General features: G+C 60.5%; 1 protein-coding gene across 4 annotated transcripts in view; it reads right to left on the bottom strand.

Annotated features, from left to right (window-relative positions):
- The window catches only part of CDH23 (cadherin related 23), a 365,671-nt gene that overhangs the window by 197,228 nt on the left and 145,108 nt on the right, over positions 1–23,335 (bottom strand). For all 4 annotated transcript variants that reach the window (XM_051823796.3, XM_089313405.1, XM_089313406.1 and 1 more), the window contains exons 7-9: positions 17,602–17,796; positions 14,329–14,457; positions 5,087–5,165 (exon numbers count right to left, since the gene is read on the bottom strand). In XM_051823796.3, the coding sequence (XP_051679756.3) occupies positions 5,087–5,165; positions 14,329–14,457; positions 17,602–17,796 (403 nt within the window). The remainder of the gene's footprint in view (positions 1–5,086; positions 5,166–14,328; positions 14,458–17,601; positions 17,797–23,335) is intronic.

Genomic DNA, 23,335 nt, shown 5'->3' with positions numbered 1-23,335 from the left:
GAGAAAGACACCATCGGCCCCAGTTAAAGGCAGGAAACACCCTCTGAGAGGGTCCGTAACTCAAGGTCATGCAAGGTCACTCAGAAGGAAGAGAGGGTGTCTGAAACAAGCAGCAGGGGTGAACGAGGCAGCTTCTCTCTCCAAGGCGGCTCTGAAGGTGCCTCTCAGGCTCTCCCGTCACCTACACCACCTGTCCCACGTGGCACCTGCTGCCAGCTCTGCACCCCCTCCCAGGCTGGGCCCCCCGGGAGCTGCCATGGTCAGTCTCTCGCGGGCGGTGCCTGCTTGCTGCAGCCACCTCTCCCCTCCTCCGCTGGTTCCACCACACTCTGACCACAGCGCACCTCTGGCCACATCCTCTGCCGCTGGCCCCTATGGTGGCTTCCTGCTGCTCTCGGGCGCTCCATGGCTGCCTGCCTGGGCCCTGTCCGACTGCGGCCGCATCTCCCCATGACCCGCCCTGTACTCTGCAGCAGTCATGTGTGACTGCACTTGCGTGGTGAGACGCGACCCTGAGCATGCTCAGACCTGCACCCGCCCATACTCAGACCCGCACACAAGCCGACTGCCCCTGGGTGAAGGGGCCGCACCCGCCTACGCTCAGATCCAAGCACATGTGGACCGAACCTGCATGAGGAAGCCGCGCCCTGCCCACGTTCAGACATGCCAGGGCTCTGCTCGCAGGCACCCTTCCTCGCTGGTTCCCGCACCCCTGCCGACGCCCGACCTGGCTGAGAGTTCCTGGGCCAGTCTCCCCTCCTTGCGACGGCTACTTCTCATTAGGGACATTTCTGCACACCCAGGAGAGGAAAGTGAACATTGAGCGCCCCCCTCCCCCGCCCCGCGAGCCCTCACTCTACAGCAGCAGCACCATCTCCTGTGTCTCCTCTCTGCCGCCGCCGGCCCAGGGATTAGAGTGGCCAGCCCACTTGCTTGGAGTGAAGCACAGCTTCTGGGATGGAGCCTCGGCCCCTTCTGCCTCAGGACACTTGCAAGGCTCCTGCCCAGAGGAGACCCTCAATCACGCCCTGAGTGCCGACTCTGAAGTCAGCTGCTCCCTGCAGGCTCTCTTGGCCCAACTCTCCTCACGCTAACATCAGCGCTGGCAGGCTTGAGGCACCACTGTCTCCATTCTACAGAGTGGAACACGATGCCGAGGAGGTTACACGGCTGGTCTGTGGTAGGAGCCACGCAAGGCAGTCTGACATAGAACAGAGCTGCCTGCACACAGGGAACAGTGGCACACATGTAAATCAAATGCTCTTGTGGCCAAAAAAAAAAAAAAAACTGGAAAGGAAATAGGCAAATTTGATCTTAATTATACGTTATGTGGGGGCCCGTGTTGTGGCGCAGAGGGCTAAGCTATCGCCTGTGACACCGTCACCACATAGAGAAGTGCTGGTTTGAGTCCTGGCCACTCTGCTTCTGGTCCAGCCCCCTGCTGATGCACCTGGGAAGGCAGTGGATGATGGCCAAGTACTTGGGTCCTGCGTTCACTTGGGAGACCTGGATGGAGTTCCTGGCTCTTGGCATCAGCCTGGCTTAGCCTCAGCTGCTGCGGCCATTTGGGGAGTAAACCAGCAGGTGGAAGATATGTCTGTCTGTCTGTCTGTCTCTCTCCCCCTTCCCCACCCCGTAGCTCTGTCTCTCAGATAAATATTTTTAAAAATCATGTTGTATTTGTTCCTGTGTATGCAGTATCTCCTCATTTTAGCTTGTCATCGATACTGACCCCATCAGGATCTCTGATCATCTTTCTGGCACATGAAGCCTTCCGAATCTGGGTGCCATGTTCACGGTGTCTCTTGGTTCACTACCGAGCCACTAGCCCAGGGCTCAGTAGCCATGTAGTGACCGCTAGCTGTGTTGGCCAGCACAGCTGCAAGTCAGGACCACGGACAGCAGCTCTCAGCACCTCTCTATGAACCCAGGAGGGATTGGATGAATGTGTCCCTGGGGCCTCTTATAATGAATCATCCTCAATATTCTGTGTCCCTTAGAGTCTCCCCAACACCGTCCTCTCCACTGAGGGAACTGCTGACCCTAGTGCCTGAACCTCGGACTCCAAGTCCAGCGCTGTGCAGAGGGGCGGGGGCACAGTGCCCCTTAATGCAGGGTTGTCTCTGCCTGGAAGGGAGGGATGAGGCCAAGGCAAGCACTGGGAACACCCGCCTTGGGCCCTGGGTGCAGGGATGTCCCTGGTGAGTGGCAGGACAGAGGGATAGGGCCCGTGCCAGCTCCGCCAGGGGACAGAGCCTGTCACTCCCCAGCCTCGGTTTGGCCACAAGAGGCTGAGAACAAATTGATGGCGATGGAGCCGTAACTTACTGCTGAAGGCCTCTTTGTTCTTGGCAGAACAGTGGGGTCGTTAGTAATGGGAGAGCGCCGTGGGCGGACATAAATCCCCACGGCCGCGGGGCTGACAAACAGCAGCGGGCCGGCTGCAGGGAGCCTCCAGGCTCCGCCAGCATTCCCCAGGCAGGGCAGGCCTCTTCCAGGTGCAGGGGCTGGGCTCACACCGAGGGCACACCAGCCCCGGCTGGGAAAGTGGCATGGGCAGACACGAGGGGGGACCGGCCCAGTGGAGCCAGGCAAGAGGGGTGGGGAAGAAAAGCAATGAGCCCTTCGTGCTGGCTTCCCGTGGGCAGAGTGGGGGTGACAAACTCCAGGCGAGGACAAGCGGGGCCAAACTCTGAGGCGGTCCCAGTGCTCCTTGCCAAAGGTGCACATATGCCGCAGGTGCTGCCTTCTCCCTTTCCACACCCAGAGCAGACACTACCAATTGAAGACTGCACTCATTCATTTCTTGACACTGAGCCCATTTGCCTCCATAATCTTCTTCATGCAGCCATTACCAATCAATCGAAGATGGCATAGGAGAGGAGATCCATTGGTCACCCTTTCTAAAAGCCAGCAAGGGGAATCCTCTAAAGTTGCTCTAAGTGCTTTGGCCTTCTGAAGTTTCTGCCACTTGGCCCTGCTTCTGCACAATCCCCTCCCCATAGGTCCACATCCTGGGTCCCCCTTCTCATCCTGGGGAACCTAGTCCAGGAGATGAAGCCCCTGAGGGTTCCACAGGATGCTGTGCAGCCCCTGTATCCAGACTGCAAGCACTGGAGCTCAGACACTGGAGGCACCACAGCTTGGCCCTGCTCCCCCTCCAGGGGGAGGGCGTGCTGGCTGGAGCCGATCAGAGGATTGTGCTGCTGGCCTGGAATGGACCAGTGCCCTGGAGGACAGGCTCCCCGTCTGGGCGTGTCCTCGGGCCAGGTCCTGACCGCCTGCTCCCTGGCCCATTCAGGCGGTAGTGCATCTGGACCAGCTCAGAGGCAGTGAGGCCAAAGGAGAGGCTCTTCCACCCAGCCTGTGTCCCCTTGGTGCTGCCACCTTATCCAGCGCCCTCCCCTGCAGCTGCCCTGGGCACACTGATGCTCCCTCTGTCCCAGCACAGATCCCTGTCCCCAGGAGACATGTGCTTTGCTCTCCAAGTTGCAACACTCACCAGCACAGGTCTCCACTCCCCCTCTGCCCACCACCTGCTGTGGGCCCTTTTCCCAGGAGCCCTGCAGAAGGGGCTTCTTCCCACACCGACTCTCTCGCATTCTGGCCTTGGAAAGCGCCTGGCACGCCATGAGACGGGAACGGTTCCTGGCCCTACCCCAGCACCATAGAATAGGAATGACTGTTGAGGCCCAGGGCTCTGCATTTTGGCAATGAGTTCCAGGTGGTTCTTGGGCCTCCTGGGCTTGGACACTCCCTCCTTGCCCTGGAGTGACACTCGCTCATTTATCCACAGGCACACACTGGGATTTACTCTCGGCTGGATCCTGTGTTGTGCTCCCGACTGGGTGGCACAGAGGCCAAACCACCCGGGCTCTGGCTCCTGGGGCGCCCTGGGCTTGGAGGCCCAGGGACAGTCCTGCTAGCACCTGCATCTCCTCTGTTCCCAGGGACGCGGGGCATCTCTCTTCCTCCAGCTGACCCCAGCTCCTTGAGGTGTGATTCGCTTCCAGCACAAAGGATAACAACAGCCCACACCATCCAGTGCCTCACGCACGGTGACGAGGCTCTGGTCGTATACTAAGTCAGCTGACACTAAACCGCCCGGACGTGGGCATCTGCTCTTCCCACTCACACCGAGGCAGAGACGCGCCCAGAACAATCTTGCTCGAGAGACTCCATCCTGCACTCCCGATCACTCGCCTTGCTCCACCAGGCACTCCTGCCTCAGGGCTGCAGGCTGTGGCAGGCAGGGCAGAGGCTCGGAGGTGGCCTGGCAGCCTCCTGGCTCAGCCTCTGTAGAGCAGTGGGCCGAGCACGGCGGTCCCCGAGTGGGGTGTCCACTGTGTGGGGTGGAGACACAGCCCGAGTCTGTGGGGGGCTGAGCAGGCTCTCGCTGGATCTCTCACCAGCAACTTTACTCCCAAACCACCCAGCCCTGGGACAGCCGACGGGGCTGCTGCTGGGCAGGGACATGTGGCAGGGGTCAGCACTCGCTGCCCGGTCAGTACAGGGACACCAGGAAGGAAGGGGCTGATGCTCCTGCCCCTGCAACCTCCCCGGCACACTGGGACTTCTCCTGGCCCGCCGTGTGACAAGAGAAGACGCAGCTCTGCCTGTTCTAAGACCATGTAATCACAAAGCAAGGAGACAGAGCTGGAGCAGGAAAGAGGCTCGGTAGCAGTCACTGGCGACCCTGCTCGGAGCCCCGGTGTGGGCAATGTGGCAGAACTAGGGACAGCAGCCAACTCCAGCCCCTGGCACGGCTGCCCTAGCACCCTGCACATGCCAGCCCCTGCCACCACCACCCTGGAACCCTGCACATGCCAGCCCCTGCTCCCACCTTCCCAGCATCCTGCATATGCCAGCCCCCACTGCTGCGCCCACCACTGCCCAGCACCCTACACACGCCAGCCCTTGCTGGCTTCCCCAGACCCTCCTCTCCTCCCGCTCCTCCCTCCGCAGTCCAGGCAGTCCAGGACTGTCCCCAGAGGCAGGACTCATACACTGACCCTCAAGAGTCTCCTTAGCCCCAGTGGGGGCTCCTCTCGGAGGAGGAGGGGGAACAGGTGCACCTGTGCCTTACCTGAGACAATGGTGTAGCCAATTCCCCGGGGACGTCCCTTGTCCTGGTCGATGGCAGTGACAATGCGCACTGTTGTGCCCTGGTGGGAGAGAGGAGGGGCTTAGTCTGGTCATCCAGGCAGCTGCCTTTGCCTGCAGCCTCCTGGCCCCCATATCTCCCCTCCCCAGGCTGACTGGCAGCTGCAGGGGCAGCCCAGGAAGTAGAGGTCACGTGCTCAGGACTCGGCTTGGGCCCCTTGTCCCTGGGACACACACTGAGGCTCCCAGGCAGATACCCTGGGGTCTTCTGGGGAGGCCCAAGCAAGGCTCCTCCTTCCCCTCCTCATGTGCCACGTTTGGGTGACTCATCTGTAGGAGAATAACAGATGAGATCTGGTCTCTACCTGAGCCATGCACTAGATTGCTGTGTGACCTCAGGAAGGCTGCTGCACCTCTCTGACCTGTTTGCCCCACCCTAATATGAACAACAGCAAAAACCCTGGGCCCTTATCAGTTACTCTACAGGCGAGAGCATCGTGAACCCTGAAGGGCTGACAGTGGCTGTCCCAGGGGCCATCTCGGCCAAAAGAACCACGACCCACACAATATGGTGCCCGAAGTTCCTGCCTCAGATGGCTCCGTCCCCAACCAGTTCAGTCCCTGCAGGACTGGGAGAGGGGTCAGGAGCCGGGACTCACAGGAGGGGAGCACGTCTGTGGTGAGGAGTTGGGGCTAAGGCTGATACATGTGCTGCACACACCTGGGGTGCCCAGACGGAGAAGTGTGCTAACCCAGAGGAAGCCACAATGGACTATGCAGGCAGCAGCGTTCGGGCTGGGCTGTGAAGGATGAGCAGGAGTTTGCCAGGGAGAGCAGACAGAGGGGAAGTGCGTAAGCTGTGCAGACTGTGCCAGGGAGAGATCTGGCATATGGGGGCACACTGTGTAGACCCTGCCAGGAAGAGACCTGGCATACGGGGGATGCTGTGCAGACTGTGCCAGGGAGAGACCCGGCATACAGGGGCATGCTGTGTAGACTGTGCCAGGGAGAGACCCAGCATACAGGGGCATGCTGTGTAGACTGTGCCAGGGAGAGACCCGGCATACAGGGGATGCTGTGTAGACTGTGCCAGGGAGAGACCCGGCATACAGGGGCATGTTGCGTAGACCATGTCAGGGAGAGACCCGGCATACAGGGGCATGCTGTGTAGACTGTGCCAGGAAGAGACCCGGCATACAGGGGCATGCTGTATAGACTGTGCCAGGGAGAGACCCGGCATACAGGGGCATGCTGTGTAGACCATGTCAGGGAGAGACCCAGCATACAGAGGCATGCTGTGTAGACTGTGCCAGGGAGAGACCCGGCATACAGGGGCATGCTGTATAGACTGTGCCAGGGAGAGACCCGGCATACAGGGGCATGCTGTGTAGACCGTGCCAGGGAGAGACCCGGCATATAGGGGCATGCTGTGCAGACTGTGCCAGAGAGAAACCCAGCATACAGGGGCATGCTGTGCAGACTGCCAGGAAGAGACTGGCATACAGGGGCATGCTGTGTAGACCATTCCAGGGAGAGACCCGGCATACAGGGGATGCTGTATAGACTGTGCCAGGAAGAGGCCTGGCATATGGGGACACACTGTGTAGACTGCCAGGAAGAGACCCAGCACAGGGGGACACACTGTGTAGACTGTGCCAGGAAGAGACCCGGCATACGGGGGCACACTATGTAGACTGCCAGGAAGAGACCCAGCATATGGGGGCACACTGTGTAGACTGCCAGGAAGAGACCCAGCATACAGGGGCACACTGTGTAGACTGTGCCAGGAAGAAATTGGCATACAGGGGCATGCTGTGTAGACTGTGCCAGGAAGAGATCTGGCATTTGGGGGCACACTGTGTAGACTGCCAGGAAGAGACCCAGCATACGGGGGCACACTGTGTAGACTGCCAGGAAGAGACTGTCATACAGGGGCACACTGTGTAGACTGCCAGGAAGAGACCCAGCATACGGGGGCATGCTATGTAGACTGCCAGGAAGAGACTGGCATACAGGGGCACACTCAAATAGCTGCTGTTGACTGCATAAAAAAATGTCCAGGTGGGCCTGGGGCGACCCTCCCCTTGCTGCCCAGGCCCCCTCACCGGAGCTGGAGAGCCCCGCCCCCTCAGCAAACACCCCCCACCCCAGCATTGGCATGTCTAGTGATGAGCTCTGGTGGCCTTGGCCACCCTATGCCCCACACACCATTTATCAGCAGGAAGCAGGAGCCTGCCCAGCACCCGCCCCCAGAGTGCCACCCGCTGTGCAAAGAGACATCATCCCTGATGCCGGGCCCTCCGCCCTGGGGGACAAGCTGCTCTCCCAGCTCCTCCTGGTCTCCACACCAGGACACAGCAGGGGCAGCCACAGCTCTGTCCCTCTGTCCCTTCCTGGGGTGCAGGATCCGGAACATGTCTAGGTTTGCTGAGCAAGGAACAGATATTCTGAAAAACAGCTGCCCTGAGGACGCAGCTCCGACCTCTCCCTTGGCCCCTTCCCTGGGGTGAGCCAGACTGCAGGGAAGCCGAGAAAGACGCCAGAACACCAGCGCCCCTGGGCGGGCTCCGCTCTGCCGCGTGAGTGGTGCCCAGACGCACGGCCCCGCCATGGCAGGCGTGGCTCCCCAGCACGCACTCTGCTCTGGCTTTCTGGGCACTCACTCATCTCGGCTTCACGTCTGCAGGAGATCCTGCCACTTCGCAGGGAGGGGGCGCAGGCATGGGGGGCAAGGAGCACATGGAGGGGCCGGGTCCTAGGTGACACTGCCTGTGCTGGGCTCTAAGAATCGTGACGGTGCTGGGGGAAGCGGTTGCTCTGAGTCAGGCTGTAGGTAAGCCCTTTGCAATCACTCATGGGAAATCAGGTGGAGCTGTGGCCTGTCCCTCCCTGGGAGATGCGTGGACGGATGTGCTGTAGTTGGGCCGAGGCAGCAAGGCGACCCCGGCTCCCCGCTCTGCTGGCTTTCACAGGGCAGCGCCTGCCGTGTGGCCCAGGGCCAGGGGTGTGTATATTGGGGGGCGGTCACTTGGGAAGCACAGCTCCAGGCCAGGGGGTCCACACTGCCATCTCCACCACCCCCCAGGCAGGGGGCTGTTTTGAGGATCTGTCCCTCCTGGGGTCGCTCACACACAGGAGAGCCCTGGTTCTCTCCCAGGAGGGGGTCCCCAGGAGGTGGCCCGAGGCTCCGGCTGCCAGGATGGCCTTTCTGGGCACAGGAGCAGCTCTCCACTGCCCCCCGTCCTCCCAAGCCCCACATAAGACCCAGCATGAACATCCCTGGGCTGGCCTGCCAGGGTCGCTGAGCCCAGGGCTAATAGAGCTCTTCCCAGGGAGTCACTAAACACACCCCAGGGGCAGCTGCGTGCTCCCGGTGCACAGTCAGGCTAGACCTAGCACCCTCCATCCTCAGTGCCCTGTGAGCATCTCCCCATGGGCAGGAGGGTGCCTAGAGGCCTCCCAGGTGGGCAGGGCTCAGAGGAGACCCTTGGCTCCCAGGGCAGGTGGACAAGGGGGGCTGGCTTTCCCCAGTAGGAGCCACACAGAGCTTCCACAGAACAAGCTCTGACAGGCTCGCGACTAAAGTTTGGGGTTTCATCTCTTTTTTTGGGTGAATAAATCCACTTTTAATAAAACCCTGAGCTTTTAATACAAGTGCAGACAGAAGGACTGGAAATGTTATGAGAAGGAATTAACAGGGAGGAGCGCGGCTCTCGGGACCCCACGGCTCTTGTTTCCAGCCTCGGTGATTACATTTTCAATATAGCGGTACTCGTCCCTGCAGACAGGCGGTGATCATGGGCAGCCCTGCCCACGGCCGAGGGCACCCTGCCTGCCCTGCTCCCTGGGGAGGGGTGCCAGGCCCAGGTCTGGCTAGAGACAGGCTGAGCTTGCCTCTTCCCTGCCAGGAGCCCGTGATTTGGGGAAACGAGCTGCGGTCCTCAGAGAGGCCAACAGCGTGGCACGGCCGGGTGGCTCAGGGCCTCATTCCGCGGCCAGACCGCCTGGTAGAACCTGCTCTGTGGAACAGTCCTCACTCCTCAGCAACTGATCTATAAAGTGTACTTCAAAAAAACGTGTGGGAAATGGAATTAAAAGTGTGAGTTGGATGCAAAAACAATTTTGAAATCATGCAGTCTTTCTCACGATATGCATTTTGCACATATTATGGAAAAAAACTTTTGGGCAGCAAAATAAACTCATACTTCTAATTCCATTTTTCCACGAACCCTTTGAAGTACCATTGGGCATGGAGAGCTCTGAGCAGTGCCCAGTGCACAGCAAATGCTGTGAGAGTGCCCGTGACTGCCCACCGGGGCCTGGCATCGCCGTGCGCCTTGGCTGGAGACCGGGTGCCTCTTCCCAGACGGCGCAGGTGCACGTGACATTTCTGGTTTCGGCAGATTCAGACTCCCCAGCAGCACAGCTGAGGAGTCTCCACCCGAGGGTGCAGGCAGTTTCTGTGCCTTATAAGAACAGCTAGCAGGGGCCGGTGCTGTGGCGCAGCGGGTTAACGCCCTGGCCTGAAGTGCCGGCATCCCATATGGGTGCCAGTTCCAGTCCTGGCTGCTCCTCTTCCAATCCAGCTCTCTGTTGTGGCCTGGGAAAGCAGGAGAAGATGGCCCAGGTCCTTGGGCCCCTGCATCCGCATGGGAGACCTGGAATAAGCTCCTGGCTCCTGGCTTCAGATCAGTGCAGCTCCCACTGTTGCGGCCATCTGGGGAGTGAACCAGTGGGTGGAAGACCTCTCTCTCTGTCTCACCTCTCTCTGTAACTCTGTCCTTCAAATAAATAAAAATAAATCTTTTTAAAAAAAGAACAGCTAGCAGCCCTCAGGGAAAAACGGCCACTGCCTGAGCACCTACTGTGTGCCCGACATCACGCTGGGGACCCAGTGGGGGTTGTCTGTCTCAGTAGGGAAACTGAGGCTCAAAGGGTCCAGGATTCGGGGTGGGGGTGCGGGTTGGGGTGGTGAGGGCCCGGAGGGCTGCGTGGGGGCTGGGTTCGGGGAGGGGGGCCCATCGCTTTCCAGTGGAGTTGCGAGGGCGCACAGCTCTAGACCCAGTAAGTGCACCGAGGCGGGGCGTGGGCAGTGGGAACACAGCGCAGGGCAGTGGGGATTTCTCTGGAAGGGCCGGTGCGTGAGTCTACCTGTTGTGACGGGGGGGAGGCAGGAGGGCCAGCTGACCAGGCCCAGGTCCCCCTCCTTCCCTGCAGACTCAGCGGGGACAGGAACGGCCCCTCACCCGTTCCCACGCCAGGGCTAGGGCTGGGAAGGGGGACCACAGTTTGCTTGGGGAATGGGAGGCGCCCTTGTGGGGGGAGGGAGGCCAGCGGGGAGTGGGACGCGAGCTGCCACAGCAGACTCTGAGGCAGAAAATCCTATTTCTCAGTCCTTAATTCCAGTCAATTCCAGTCAAAGGGCTGATAGGCATCGGCTGGCGGTAATTTGTGCAGTTTATCCGCTCTTCCCTTCTATCGGCCCTCCACTGACGGGCAGGCGACATGCTGCCGCTCGAGTGAGGAAATTAAAATTTGATGCAATAATCCCCAATAAGAAGGATTTTATTAGGTAATATATACACTTTGGATGAGGCGTGCCGGCCTGATACACCGATAGACGGGGCGCACATGCTGCGGGCGCCAGATAAAGGGGCGGCGAGCGAGCGGGAAAGGAAGGGCCCAGCCAGAGGCGGAGGCAGGCCCGGGAGCTGGGGCCTTGAGCCCGTGCGGACCACGGGGTGCCTCCATCCTGGCCCAGCCTGGCATCCACTGTGCTAAATCGGGGCTCCACACCATAAAGCGACACGGAGGACCCGGATCAAGGCACGGAAACCGATTAGAAGCCTGGGAAGATCAGGCCTGGAGCAGACAGGGATCAGCCTGTGGGGGGGGGGGGGAGGGGAAGCTTGGGAGCGCCTTCAGCTGCGGAGCGTGGGGGAAGGGGCTCAGGGAGTGCACACGGAGCTGGCAGAGCCAGGTCTGAAGCCCCCAACTCCCTGCACGTCTGGCTCTCCAGTGCAGTCATGACCCACAGGGCAGGACTCAGATGTGTCCTGCCCACAACAGGGCCTTGGCAGTTGGCAGTAGAAGGCAAGGCAAAGACACAGCAAGCTCCCTGAGCTGGCGCTGAGGCGCCGTGGGTAAAGCTGCCGCCTGCAGTGCTGGCATCCCAGATGGGTACCAGTTCGAGTCCCGGCTGCTCCACTTCCCATCCAGCTCTCTGCTGTGGCTTGGGAAAGCAGTAGAGGATGGCCCAAGTGCTTGGGCCCCCGCACCCCTGTGGGAGACCCAAAAGAAACTCCTGGCTCCTGGCTTCAGCCTGGCCCAGCTCCAGCCATTGCAGCCATCTGGGGAGTGAACCAGTGGATAGAAGGCTTTCTCTCTGTCTCTCTCCCCCCTCTCTGTCCGTAACTCGCCTGAGAGAGGGCCATCAGATCAGATGCTGAGAAACTGAGTTGCGAGGGGAGCCCCTCTGTGGGGCCAGCGCTATGGTGCAGGTGTCGTGTGCAGCAGGTTAAGCTGCCACTTGCAATGCTGGTGTCCCATCCTGGAGGGCTGGTTCCAGTCCCGGCTCTTCTGATTCTGATCAGTTCCCTGCTAATGTGCCTGGGAAGGCATTGGAAGATGGCCCAAGTGCTTGGACCCTGCCTGGATGGAGCTCTTGGCTCCTGGCTTTAGCTTGGCCCAGCCCTGGTTGTTGGGGCCATTTGGGGATTAAAGGAGCAGGCAGAAGACCTCTGTGGGTCTGTCTCTCTGCCTTCCAATAAAGAACTTTTGAAAGAAGTAGTAAGGGGAGCCCTCAGAGCAGCCCATGGGACCCTCTACGTGGGAGAGGGAGCAGCTAAGCACGGGGTCTTGTACACACGGGAGCCTGATCATGTCTGATGGCTGAGCAAGAGATCAGGGGCGCAGTGTAACTTCCTGTTGCTCTGCTGAGATACAGGGAAGTTAGGGACAGACTGGGGGTGTCAGGACGCTCACCCCGCGGCCACCGACCTTGCTCTCACCACTCTGAGGCTCAGCTGAGGCTGGGAGTCCCAGCCCAACCTGACCACTAAGACCCACCCACTAGGCAAGCTGCCAGCAGCCATGGTTTCCTGTCTGCTAACCTGAGGCAGGTGCTGCCCGGGCACCAAGGCCTCGTTCTCCCGGGTCACTTGGCCAAGGCCGTGGATGGCGAAGCAGACCCACCTCACGGGTTTCTCTGGCTGGCGGCCATTGTCCTGTCCCTTATCTCTGCACTCTACCCTGGCCACAACGCCCCAGGAGACCCTGGGGCAGCCTGTGATGATGTCCCACCAGGGGCTCAGAAGTACCCCCCCCCCCCCACACACACCTCCCCGCACAGGTGGGCGCTGCAGGTGCGACGGAGGAAGAGGTGAATTCAGCGGCAGAGAGCGCCAGTTGCACCAGAGCCAAGCGGGCAGCAGTCACCGCGCCTGGGACCAGGTTGGGGGGTGGGGGGACAAGAAGCCAGGAAGGGCGGGGCCTGTGGCGGAGGGGCTGTCTGACCAGCACGTCTGTGCACTTACTCACTCGTACATTCCACAGAGGCTGCCTGCCACGGTTCAAGTATTGGACCCTGGGCTCAGGCAGGAGTCTAGACCTCCGAGGCACACATTAGCAGAGCTGAGGATGGGATCCCACCAGGGCGTGTGGGGGCAGGGCCTTTGGCTGGGATTGGGTGAGCAGGGTGGAGCCCCGTGATTAAACCCTGGCTGCTGCTTGATAAGGGACCACACAGACAGGGAAACACAAGCCTGGCTCTTGCCATTACCCTGTGCCACCTTGGGGCTCTGCTAGCACAGCGCCAGAGCCCACGTCCACGAGGGCTGCCTGCCTATGGACCGTGAGCCTCCAAAACTGAGCCAGAAGGAGCCACGTTCCCCCTGCCCTTAGGCTGCTGTGGGAATCGCATCCGAGCCGCGAGAAGCTGGACTCCAGACTGCTCTTCCAGCCCCATGGGGAGGCCGCGGTTGCGCAAGTCGGCACAAGAGCACCCAGCACTTAGAGGAGCCCCAGGCCAGGCGGGGACATCTGCAAACAGCCCTGGGCACTGGCCTCAGGCTGAGATGCTGCCGGCCAAGGCAGGCAGGGCAGGGTGAAAAGGGTCTGGAAATCCCAGGAAGTGGGTGGGGCCCTGGTCTCGGAGGCTGGTGTTCCCACTGCCCACGGAATGCCATGCAGGAGAAGGCTAAGCTGGGGGCCATGAGAGGCCGTCTCTGCCCTCAAAGCAGCTGGAAAACCCAGCTTGCTAGTCCCTCCGTCCCCCCTGACCCCAGGTAGGAAGTGGCCAAATGGTAGCCTCACACCTATGGAGACTGGAGCCAGGGCTCAGAAACAATCTAGATTAGGATGCCAGAGGTTGGAACAGCCCTTTTGTCCAGCCTGGGTTGGGCATCCCTGGCCAGTGGTGGCCTGGGAGCACATTCTGCACCTGGCCCAGGGAAGCTGCCCTTAGCCATGCTCCGTGCTGGGGCCTGCGTGGATGTGCAGGCGGGCCCTGAGCCCCTCTGTGGGTGCCACACTAGGCTCTCCAGGCGATGAGGCCTTCCTCCACACACACCAACGTCCCCGAAAAGAAGGGGCCCACTTATCTCTCCAAAGACGCTGTTCCCCAGGTGGCACGGGCAGGAGCGCGTGTTTCTAGATGTACAAACTCACGGGGGGCTTCCTGACCAGAGACGTCTGTCCCACCTGGCCCGCCGCTCAGCACAGCAGCGTGGCCACAGCCCCCGCGGTGGGCAGTCAGATTCTGCACTGCAAGACCCTTCCCCCAGGCACAGCTGGTCGGGCCTGGGGTGGACATGCTGGCACTGATGCAGGAGCCTGACTTGAGAACCCCAATCCAGGGCTTCACAGGGCCCCTGGATTGGAGGGCAAGCCTTTGGTGCCCTGGGTGGTGCCGGCTGGCAGAGGCAGACGGAGCCATGGTGCTCGTGGCTGAGCCAGGCTGGCCAAGCCCAGCTCCAGCCCCCAGCCCAGGCTGAGCTTTCCACGGCACTCCGGGCACTCCACATGGATCTCCCAGAACCGCTCCCCTTTCCTTGCCCGTCTGTCTTTGGGGGGGAAGGGGGTGTGGGTGTGACATGCATTAGGCTTTCACTGCTGGGGCATCCACGGCTACCACACACAGGACAGGCGCAGGAGGAGCACGACCCCCCCCCCCCCCGCCACACACACCAGGGCCTAACTCCCAGCAGTCAGAGCGAAGGCCCGTACCGGAGGAGAGTGCTCGTAGATGTTGGTGCTGTAGGGTAGGTTGATGAAGACGGGGTCCATGTCCTGCACGTCGGTGATGATGATGGCCAAGTTGGCCAGGGTGGACAGAGGCCTGGTCTTGTCTTGATCCTGTGAGAAGAGAGCGTGCACAGCACTAGGTTAGGCGGTGCTGTGGACGCGCATGAGTACGTCCACGCACACAGACCTACAATACGTGACACACAAACGTGTTCACACACATACACTCCAGTACTCCTGCAGGCAAGGGCTTAGCACGAGGAAGCCCACGCACTGCAAGAACCCCTGTGAGTGCTGACTTGTGCAGGAACCAAAATCAGGGTCTCCAGGGTCCCAAGCAGGGCTGGGCTAATACCAGGTCTTCCCCAGCCTTGCCTAGCTCTGGGTGCTCTGGGTGTCGGTGTGTGTGTGTGTGTGTGTGTGTGTGTGAGATAACCAAGTAGTACGGAAGACTGGCCATTCTCAGCTCCTTCACTGTGTCCGGTTGGGGCCATTACCCCCTCCGTGCCCACTCCCAGCTCCCCTCCTCCTAGGGCAGCAGGGCACTGAGTAGGATGGAGGCTCCCCAGAAGACACACAGCCCAGCATCCCTGCTCTGGGCTCTGGATTTACGGGGCAAGTGACTTTTCCAGAAGTATCAGCAGGGGGCACTCTGGGGCCTGTGACGTTGCGGGGCAGGGGAAGGGATCCTGAGGGGTCATGCAGCCCACCTGCTGTGGCCAGGCAGGCAGTGCTGAATCCTCATAGTCAGCTTGGAACCGAGACCTAGAAGAGCTCGTCAAGGGAGGAGACCGGAGACCTACCTTCTAGGGCCCTAAAAGCCAAGGCCGACCGGGAAAAACGGGGGGGGGGGGAGCCGGCGCTGTTGGCTGCTGACAGGCATGGAATGCCAATGATATTCCCGGCACTGTGCTATGCACTGCTTTGCATTCATTTGTTCTATGGGCCCATTACTCAGGTGAGTTAACAGAGATCAGAGAGGTGCGAGTGGGTCACGAAGACTCACAACTCAGGTCCTTTACACGAAGGGACCTGCCCCCAGCAGTCTTGACTTGGGCTCTAACACCAGCCCCGCCGCTAGCTTTCTGAGTGATCCCAGGGAGTCCTCCCTTCTGTTCTGTGGATGAAGGGGCTCCACAGAATGGCTTCTGTGATCCCCAGGTGAGAGCTCCCTTGGTTTGTCTGGCACAGGTCTGGCGCCTGCTCCAGGTGGGGGAGGAGAGGGCCAGTGGTCCTTAAGGCCAGGCAGCCCAGCATGCGCCCCAAGGCTGGGGACAGCACATCTGGAGGGGCAGGCACCCTGCTCGGGCTAGGCTGCGCCTCCTGGGCGTGGCCCTCTCCCCATGCCTGGGATCCCACGTGGGAGAATCTCCCTGGGGAGCTGCCCAGCAGCCCACGCACGGCACGTGTGGCCAGGAGCGAGCGCGAAGCCATCCCCCAGCGAGTCGTAGCATCCCCAAGGTCTGCTGCTTCAGGCCCGACTGCGGCAAGATTAAGAGCGATTTAACTGTGTTCCTCGTCCCCGCGTGAGCCCAGGCCTCCGGAACGGTCGGGCCACCCGGAGTCCTGCCTGGCCCGTTCCCCTAAACCCAGAGCCACCTTTATGGTGAGGACAAATTATCCCGTGATGCAGCTGCACGGAGAAAGAGGGCAAGGATTTGCAGGAAGATGAGCCCAGGTGTGTGCAAATGGACGGGGGCGGAGGGCACACAAGTGTGTGGGTGCAAGGCAGGAGGTGGGGGTGGTGGGGAGGGCGTACGCCTGCTCCCGGGTAATGGGAACCAGGGGAGGAGGAAACATCGGGTGCCTGAGGTGACTTCCTCACAGGCTGCTGGGCCAGGGTTGAGTGAGAAGTTTGCCTTTCCTGCCTCTTGAGGCCTCTTGCGTCTTGGCCAAGCCTGGGGAACCCCATGTTTAAAATTCAGACCCCCAGGCCGGCGCCGCGGCTCACTAGGCTAATCCTCCGCCTAGCAGCGCCGGCACACCGGGTTCTAGTCCCGGTCGGGGTGCCGGATTCTGTCCCGGTTGCCCCTCTTCCAGGCCAGCTCTCTGCTGTGGCCAGGGAGTGCAGTGGAGGATGGCCCAGGTGCTTGGGCCCTGCACCCCATGGGAGACCAGGAAAAGCACCTGGCTCCTGGCTCCTGCCATCGGATCAGCGTGGTGCGCCGGCCGCAGCGCGCCGGCAGCGGCGGCCATTGGAGGGTGAACCAACGGCAAAGGAAGACCTTTCTCTCTCTCTCTCTCTCTCACTGTCCACTCTGCCTGTCAAAAAAATAAAAACAAAACAAAACAAAACAAAACAAAACAAAAATTCAGACCCTCAGCCTAGCCCAGACCTAAGGCCTGGGTTCCGGGCTCTGTGACCTGCCCCCTGGGGACCCCAGTGCTGCTGTGAGCCCAGCCCCTGGATCCTGGTAGGAACCCCACAGTTTGCTTGGCTCTTGGCCTGAGCTTGGTCAGCAGAAACCAAAGGCAGCACAGGCCGGCGTTGGCCCTGCTGCCAGCTGGGGGCTCCAGGAGCAGGGGGTGGGGAAGGGCGGGCTCTGAGAGGTGTGGCCGGCCTGTCCCCAGCTCACAGCCAGGGTCCAGCCTCTTAGTGCTGGTCACTCAGACACTCCTGGCCTGGGGCCTGGTGCTCAGGGCACAGCCTGGGATTCGGACAAGCCGGGGCCTCCTGCCTCCCCTACTACTTTTGGGCTACGTGAATCCCGCATGCCAGCCATAAAATGGGATACTGAGGGTTCTCTGCTGGAACTCCCAGGGGCCAGAGCAGCGGGCTTGGCAGAGATGTTCCTACTGCGTAAGCACAGCCCCGTGGGGAAGTGGCGGCCAGCATGCTGGAGCCCTTGGGCCCCATGTGTTGACTGGGGTCAGGACGCAGCTGGGTTAACACTGCCATCCTGTGTCACAGGGAGCGAGGGGACACTGCTCTGTGAAGGCCCTGAGAGGCTGCAGGCGGCCTCTGGACTCAGGTCTTTAGGTGACCAAGGGAAAGTCACCGAGTTCCACCTGTGTCTCAGCCTCCTTATCTGTCAAATGGGCATCTTAGTAATCCTCACGGCTGCGTGAGGGTGCACGGCTCAGCACAGCGCCAGGGCTGGCGCAGACACCCCAGTAGCTGTCACCTCCGTTGCTGTGGCCCCCAGCATCATCACAGACCCTTGGGGGGCATGGGACTCAGTGCTGCTCCTTCTAGGGTGGGAGAGGGCAGCTGTGCGTGGGCGCCGGGCCCCCCGCACAGCGACTCAGACTCACCGTGGCGTTGACCGTGAGCTGGTAGGCCTGCGTGGTCTCATAGTCCAGCTCCCGGGTCACAGTGACAATGCCGCGGGCGCTGTCGATGGCGAAGAATGGGGAGGGGGGCTGGAAGGAGTAGAGGACGCTGCCGCCGGCGCCCAGGTCGGGGTCTGTGGCGTTCACGATGAAGATGGGCGTCCCCACCGGTGTGTTCTGGGGGTGAAAGCAAAGCCAGCAGAAGGGTGAGTTGGAGCTCGGAGCAGTGGCTTCACCAACGCCGGTCTGTCCCCCCAGAGCCCATTAACCACAGCCCCGCAGCCAGCAGACCCCGGCCTTGGTCATTTTCATTCTGAGAGGGTGTCGGGAAACTTAACGGCACGCGGCGGTGAGCCTCTCCCCCTTTTGATGGCCTCTTGGTGGCCATAAGAGCACTGGTTGCAGAGCTCATCTGCTCCCGCTGGAGTCCCAGGCGAGGGGCCGCTGAGTCCCCAAACCCATTTCTTGGCGGTTTCGCTTCCCCTGTCAGGCGCCCCTTGGCTGCTCACGCTGCAGGCTGGGGCCGCTCAGGCAGGCATCGGGGGTCTGTGTGCTGGGGAGGCTTCAAGGGCGGGAGAAGCAAGGGGTGCACTTTGAGGTCCTTGGGGGGCTCCACCGGGCACCACAGAGGCTGCCTGCTTTCTTGGGCGAGGGGGCAGCCCACATGCCCACTCAGATGTCCCCGTCTCCTGGGAGCCTTCCGGGACTCCCTCTGCCCTACGAGGCGCACAGAACCCTTTCTGACTGGGGGCCACTGATTAAGTGCAGCTTCTTCATGGGTGCCTTCCAGATCCCCCGAGGCAGGTCAGCACCACTGTTTACACGCAGGGGGCCAGGGCACCCCCCAACATTCCCCTTGGCCATGGCCAGGCTTCCCGTACCACAGCTGGTGTGGGGAGCCATGGGCTCCATCTGCCTGCCCAGCACCGAGCCTGGCACAGGACAGGTGCTCCATCAATCTCCTCGAGCCCATGTGAGCGACTCTGACATCATTTAGCTCATTATATTCTTTTTTTTTTTTTTTAAATAAAAAAGATTATTTAATTGAAAGGCAGAGTTACACACAGAGAGGGAGAGAGAGTGATCTCCCATCCACTGGTTCACTCCCCAAATGATCACAATGGCCAGGGCTGGGCCAGGCCAGAGCCAGGAGCACTTGGGCCATCTCTACCGCTTTCCCAGGCCATTAGCAGGAAGCTGGGCAGGAAGTTGAACAGTTGGGACTTGAACTTGCACTCGTGGGATGCTGGTGTCAGAGACAGCGGCTTTACCCGCTGCACCACAACAGTGGCCCCTTGTAATGTTCTGAGTACCGTTTGCCTCCCCTGCCTGATGGTCTGCTCCCATGTCTGCAGCACCTGGCAGAGTCTGGTAAGAAAGTCAGGCCTGCTGAACCTTGGCTGGGTGGATCTATTTCTAACGTAACGCACTCTGGGCGTGACTGCGGACAGGCAAGCTCACGGAGCTCTTCACGGACACAGAAAGGTAAAAGCCACCGCTGAGGGCTGGGTGCTGGCCCCACACTTGGGCTGCACCTGCCAGCTGTGTAACAGGGAGCTCTCCAGGTGGTAGCTATTACCCAGTTTTAGAAAAAGCAGCTGAGGCTCAGAGAGGTAGAGTAATTTGCTCCAAGTCACACAGCGAGGCAATGGTAGACCAAGGCCTTGAGTCCAAGTCTAGCTAATCCCAAACCCGTGATCTCAAGCTCTCTGCTAGTCACTTTTCTAAGACACAGACAACAGCCATTTCCCTGACTCCTCTACGATGTCCCAGCAAACTGTCCACACAGATGCAGCTCCCAGCCAGGAGCGTGGGGCTGGCTAGCAAGCTCCCCGAGGATGGACACTAGGTCTCTGTGCTCTCTTTATGCTGGGACGATGAGCAGGTTCCCTGTGTTCCAGGTGGCCTCCGCGTCTCCCCCATCCACAGACCCGGAAGTGCACGGAGAGCCCAGCACCTGCCTCTGGGGACACAGATGGCAGTGGATGACCTTCCGTGACCCCCGCGTCCTTGTGCAGAGGCCTCAAGGTTGAATGCCGCCTTGCTGCCTACACTGATTCCTGGTGGCGTGGCACTGTGTGTGTTTCTCGGGCCCGGCCGGCCCCTTTGCACCCCTGGGCCCCTGAACACGCTTTTCCTCTGCTGGGTCTGCGCTCTCGAGCTCCGTGGCTGGGAAGGCAGATGTACTCTCCCACCACAAGGAAATGAACTCACAGGGGCTAGAGTTCCAGGGATGTATGGGCTGCCATCTGCTGGGACCCCAGCCTCGCTGTGCGTCTCCGGGTTAAGCACTTCACCTCTCTGATGTGTACACTGTAATTAACCATCTCCCACAGGGCTAGAGGGAAGAGTCTGTAAGCTCACAGGTGTACACTTCCCAGCACACAGGCGCTCACACGGCCGTGGTGACTCCAGGGTCTGGATGCCTCGCAGTGCAGGCCAGGGCACCTTCAGGGCAGGGGGTGTGGAGCGGAGGCTCCTTGAGTGGGAAGCACACAGAGCCCCCCCACCATCCACCAGGTCTTCCAGAACCCCAGATCCTCTGCCCGGAGCTCAGGGGCAGGGGAGAAGGGGTTCCGGGTATGGTATCCTCACCGGCTCCGGCTCCGGCCAGCAGCGGCCCAGCGCCTGCGTGCAGTGGGCTCTGCAAATGCTGCCTCCCTCGCCTCCCCCGCCTCCCCTCGCCATCTCTGCCAGCACTAGGGGAGTGGGAGCGTCCCCCTGTAAGCAGGCTCTTCACAGATGACCCCTTTCTCGCTGGCACTCCACAAACATGCACCTCGAGGTACCCTGTACACAGCCCTGGAGACTGAGCTCGCCCTGGGCTGGGCTTCCTGGCACGCCCACAGGGTGGCGCTGGTCTTGAGATCCTCCAGAGGTTCTTAGCTACAGGAACCCCCGCCCCATCACACACCAGTGCCAAAGCCAGCCCCTCCAATCCAGAACAAAGTGCACCACGGAGGCCTGTGGGTGCTGCCAGGGTAAGGGATGCGCCCTGCGGATTTCAGAGCAGCCTGCTCTCTGTGCTCGGCAGGAGATCTGGCTTCCGGTGTGTCCAGCTGCCTGGCCACGCCCCCCAGCAGGGGCCCAGAGGACAGGGACGGCTCCAGCAGGATGTGAGCTCCTGCACCCGCCCCTGGCCTCGGGCAGGACAGGACATTCCATCTGTCCCCAGGCTCCTGGAGCACCTGATCAGAGGATTTCAGAGCAAAATCCAGGCAAGGTGGAGAAGTCGGAAAGAAGTGACAAGCCCGGTTTCTGTCCTTCTGAGATCATGTGCCGTGCCCTGCAGTGAAAACTCATTGCATTTCTGCATAGCTTAGGCTCTCCTTGGAACGGGTCTGGCAAACAGCTACTCCTGTGAGACCAGCCAGTGCAGAGAGGAAAGCTGCCGGCCTGCACTTCAGGTCCTGGGTGCTGCACTCCGTCAGGGAGACCTGGGGGCGTTGCTCCAAGCACCCGGTGGAAGGCACGATGTGCACACAGGTCTATGACCTTGACACAAGCAGTTCACCGGGCCAGCAGCACATGGGTTTCCCAGTATCCTGCAGGCATAAATCTTGATGGCTCAGAACTTGGCCTCTGAGACACACCACCTAACTTGGAATTCTGGCTCCACTTGTTGGCTAGGAGACCTCAGACATAGGCAGTTGAGCCTGTTTCAGCCTCAGTTTCCCCAACTGCCAAATGGAGCTAATAACAGTACCTATGCTAGGGTTGGGAGCCAGAATTATATGAGATAAGGTGCGAAAAAAACCTAAAGCTTCTCACACGGCCAAGGACACCAACTCAGTAAACGGGCATTGCAATCATTACTCTAGTAATAAAGGACCACGCAGCCAGGTGAGATGGGACCTGTTTAAAGCGCAGAGATAGGAGAAATAGTTTCACAATGAGTCTGCACCATGAACTTGGACACCTTAAAGCTCTGAAAGAGAACACCTTCACCACTTGGCTCCTGGCTGCTGCGGACCCATGAGTTGGGAGAGCCTTGGCGGGCAGACCTTTCTGTGGGTTCAGAGCCTGGGAGAGGAGGGGCCCCCGATGCCAGGAACGTTTCCCAAACCAGGAGAGTGGTCCCGACCATACACTACTCTGGGACGGCTCGGATACAGCAGCCGGAGGGAACCTGGGCACCAGCTAGCATAACCTCCCCATTATCAGATGGGAAAAGCAGGCACTGATCAGGGACGACCTTGTTCCGCCTCTCATGGCTGGCTCACGGCAGAGCTGCGGCTAGAAGTCGGACACCTTGGCTGGGCGCTCTTTCTAGACCATCCACCCTGATGCCAACTGCTGCCTCTGCTCCCACCCTCCTTCCAAGAAAAGCAGCCACCTCAAATGAGCAGGCCAGGCAGCCATGTTTGTCGCAAGTGATGTCAGACTCAGGCCACATGGGATTGGTCCAGAGGCAACCACCTGACCCAAGTAGGCCAATCAGACAGGGCCTTGGATATTAATCCAGTTTCCCGTGGGAATCTGCTGCCTTAGGGCAGGAATGGGCATCAGGAGAGGATGACAGCCACGTGGAGGCCACAGAGGGTGGCAGCAAGATGAGAGGGGCGCGGTGAGAGACAGCGGGGAAGGGCTCTGCCAGTCTCCGCGCCATCTTCCCTGCCCCTCTGCACATGGTTCCCTGCCCTTGGCTGTGCCGCGGTGACTCTCGGAGCTGTCCTCCCTGTGGGGGCCCCTTTTGCTGCAGCTTCACGCTCTCGCCTGGCACCCTCCGATCATGCCAGCCACAGGCAAGGGCTCCACATTCCTGCAGCTCTGCCTCAGGCTGCCCCACACCTCCATGGCTGCGCTCCTGCCCCTTGAATGCCCCCAGCAGGGCCAGCATCCAGGGCCTGCTAATGAGGGCGCTGGGCCCACCCCTCAAGGCCAGGCGGGAAGAGTGGGGAGAATGAAAGGGCCCAGAATGAGGGCGGCCTCCTCTGCTTTTTCAGTGGCCCCCAGGCTCTCCTTTTCATATGCAAATGCACTCAGGTCACAGCAATTACAGCGTCCTCCTGGGGAGGACAAGGTGGGCGGGGATGGCCAGGTCTCTGCACTGGGCCAGCAGAGCCTGAAGGTGTGGTGTGCGGGGCTGGCACTCAGGGGCCTGCAGGACTATGGCCAGCCGGGGAAACAGGGCCAAAAGGCTCCTCGCAGCGGGGGTCAGTCCTCCCCAGTTCTAGAGGAAACCTCTCCCTGCACAGCCCAAGTAGCAGCTGGCCCTGGGCCCCCTTTCTTGCTATGAGGGAGCAGCTGTGGTCTTTGGAGTCAAGGCTCACGGCTGGTGCGGGCCCCCTGGCTGCCTGCTCTGGCCCGTTTCTGCACCCCTTCCTCCGTGGCTTCAAGGCCACTCCACTGGCGTGCCAACAGGCCCCCAGGGGACCACACAGGTCGCGGGCAGGGCAGGCTCTGCCTCTCCCAGCTCCCATTTCAGCTCCGCATCACTTCTGATGGACCTGCTGTAAATGGGCCACCCTGTGCAATTCGGAGACAAATAAATCTTTCTACTGCTCCTGGGGTGACAAGGGAATAGACTCTGGGAAAGTTCTGCCGTGCAAGGGATCCTGTTCGTTAATAATCATGATAAATAGCTCACTTCGCAGGCTCAGTTACATTCCACTCCAGGCTGCTCCAGAGGGGGCTCGGGGTGCTCACTGGAACGGGGTGGGGTGGGGTGGGGGAGGCGCAGCCTGGGAGAAGAGGGCCAGAGAGGGTGAGCCGG

Source organism: Oryctolagus cuniculus, chromosome 15, assembly GCF_051225735.1.
Source record: "Oryctolagus cuniculus isolate XC-2025 breed Fujian yellow rabbit chromosome 15, ASM5122573v1, whole genome shotgun sequence".
Classification (NCBI taxonomy): domain Eukaryota; kingdom Metazoa; phylum Chordata; class Mammalia; order Lagomorpha; family Leporidae; genus Oryctolagus; species Oryctolagus cuniculus.
The sequence above is the reverse complement of the archived record's forward strand: the minus strand, read 5'-3'. Positions and strand labels throughout refer to the sequence as shown.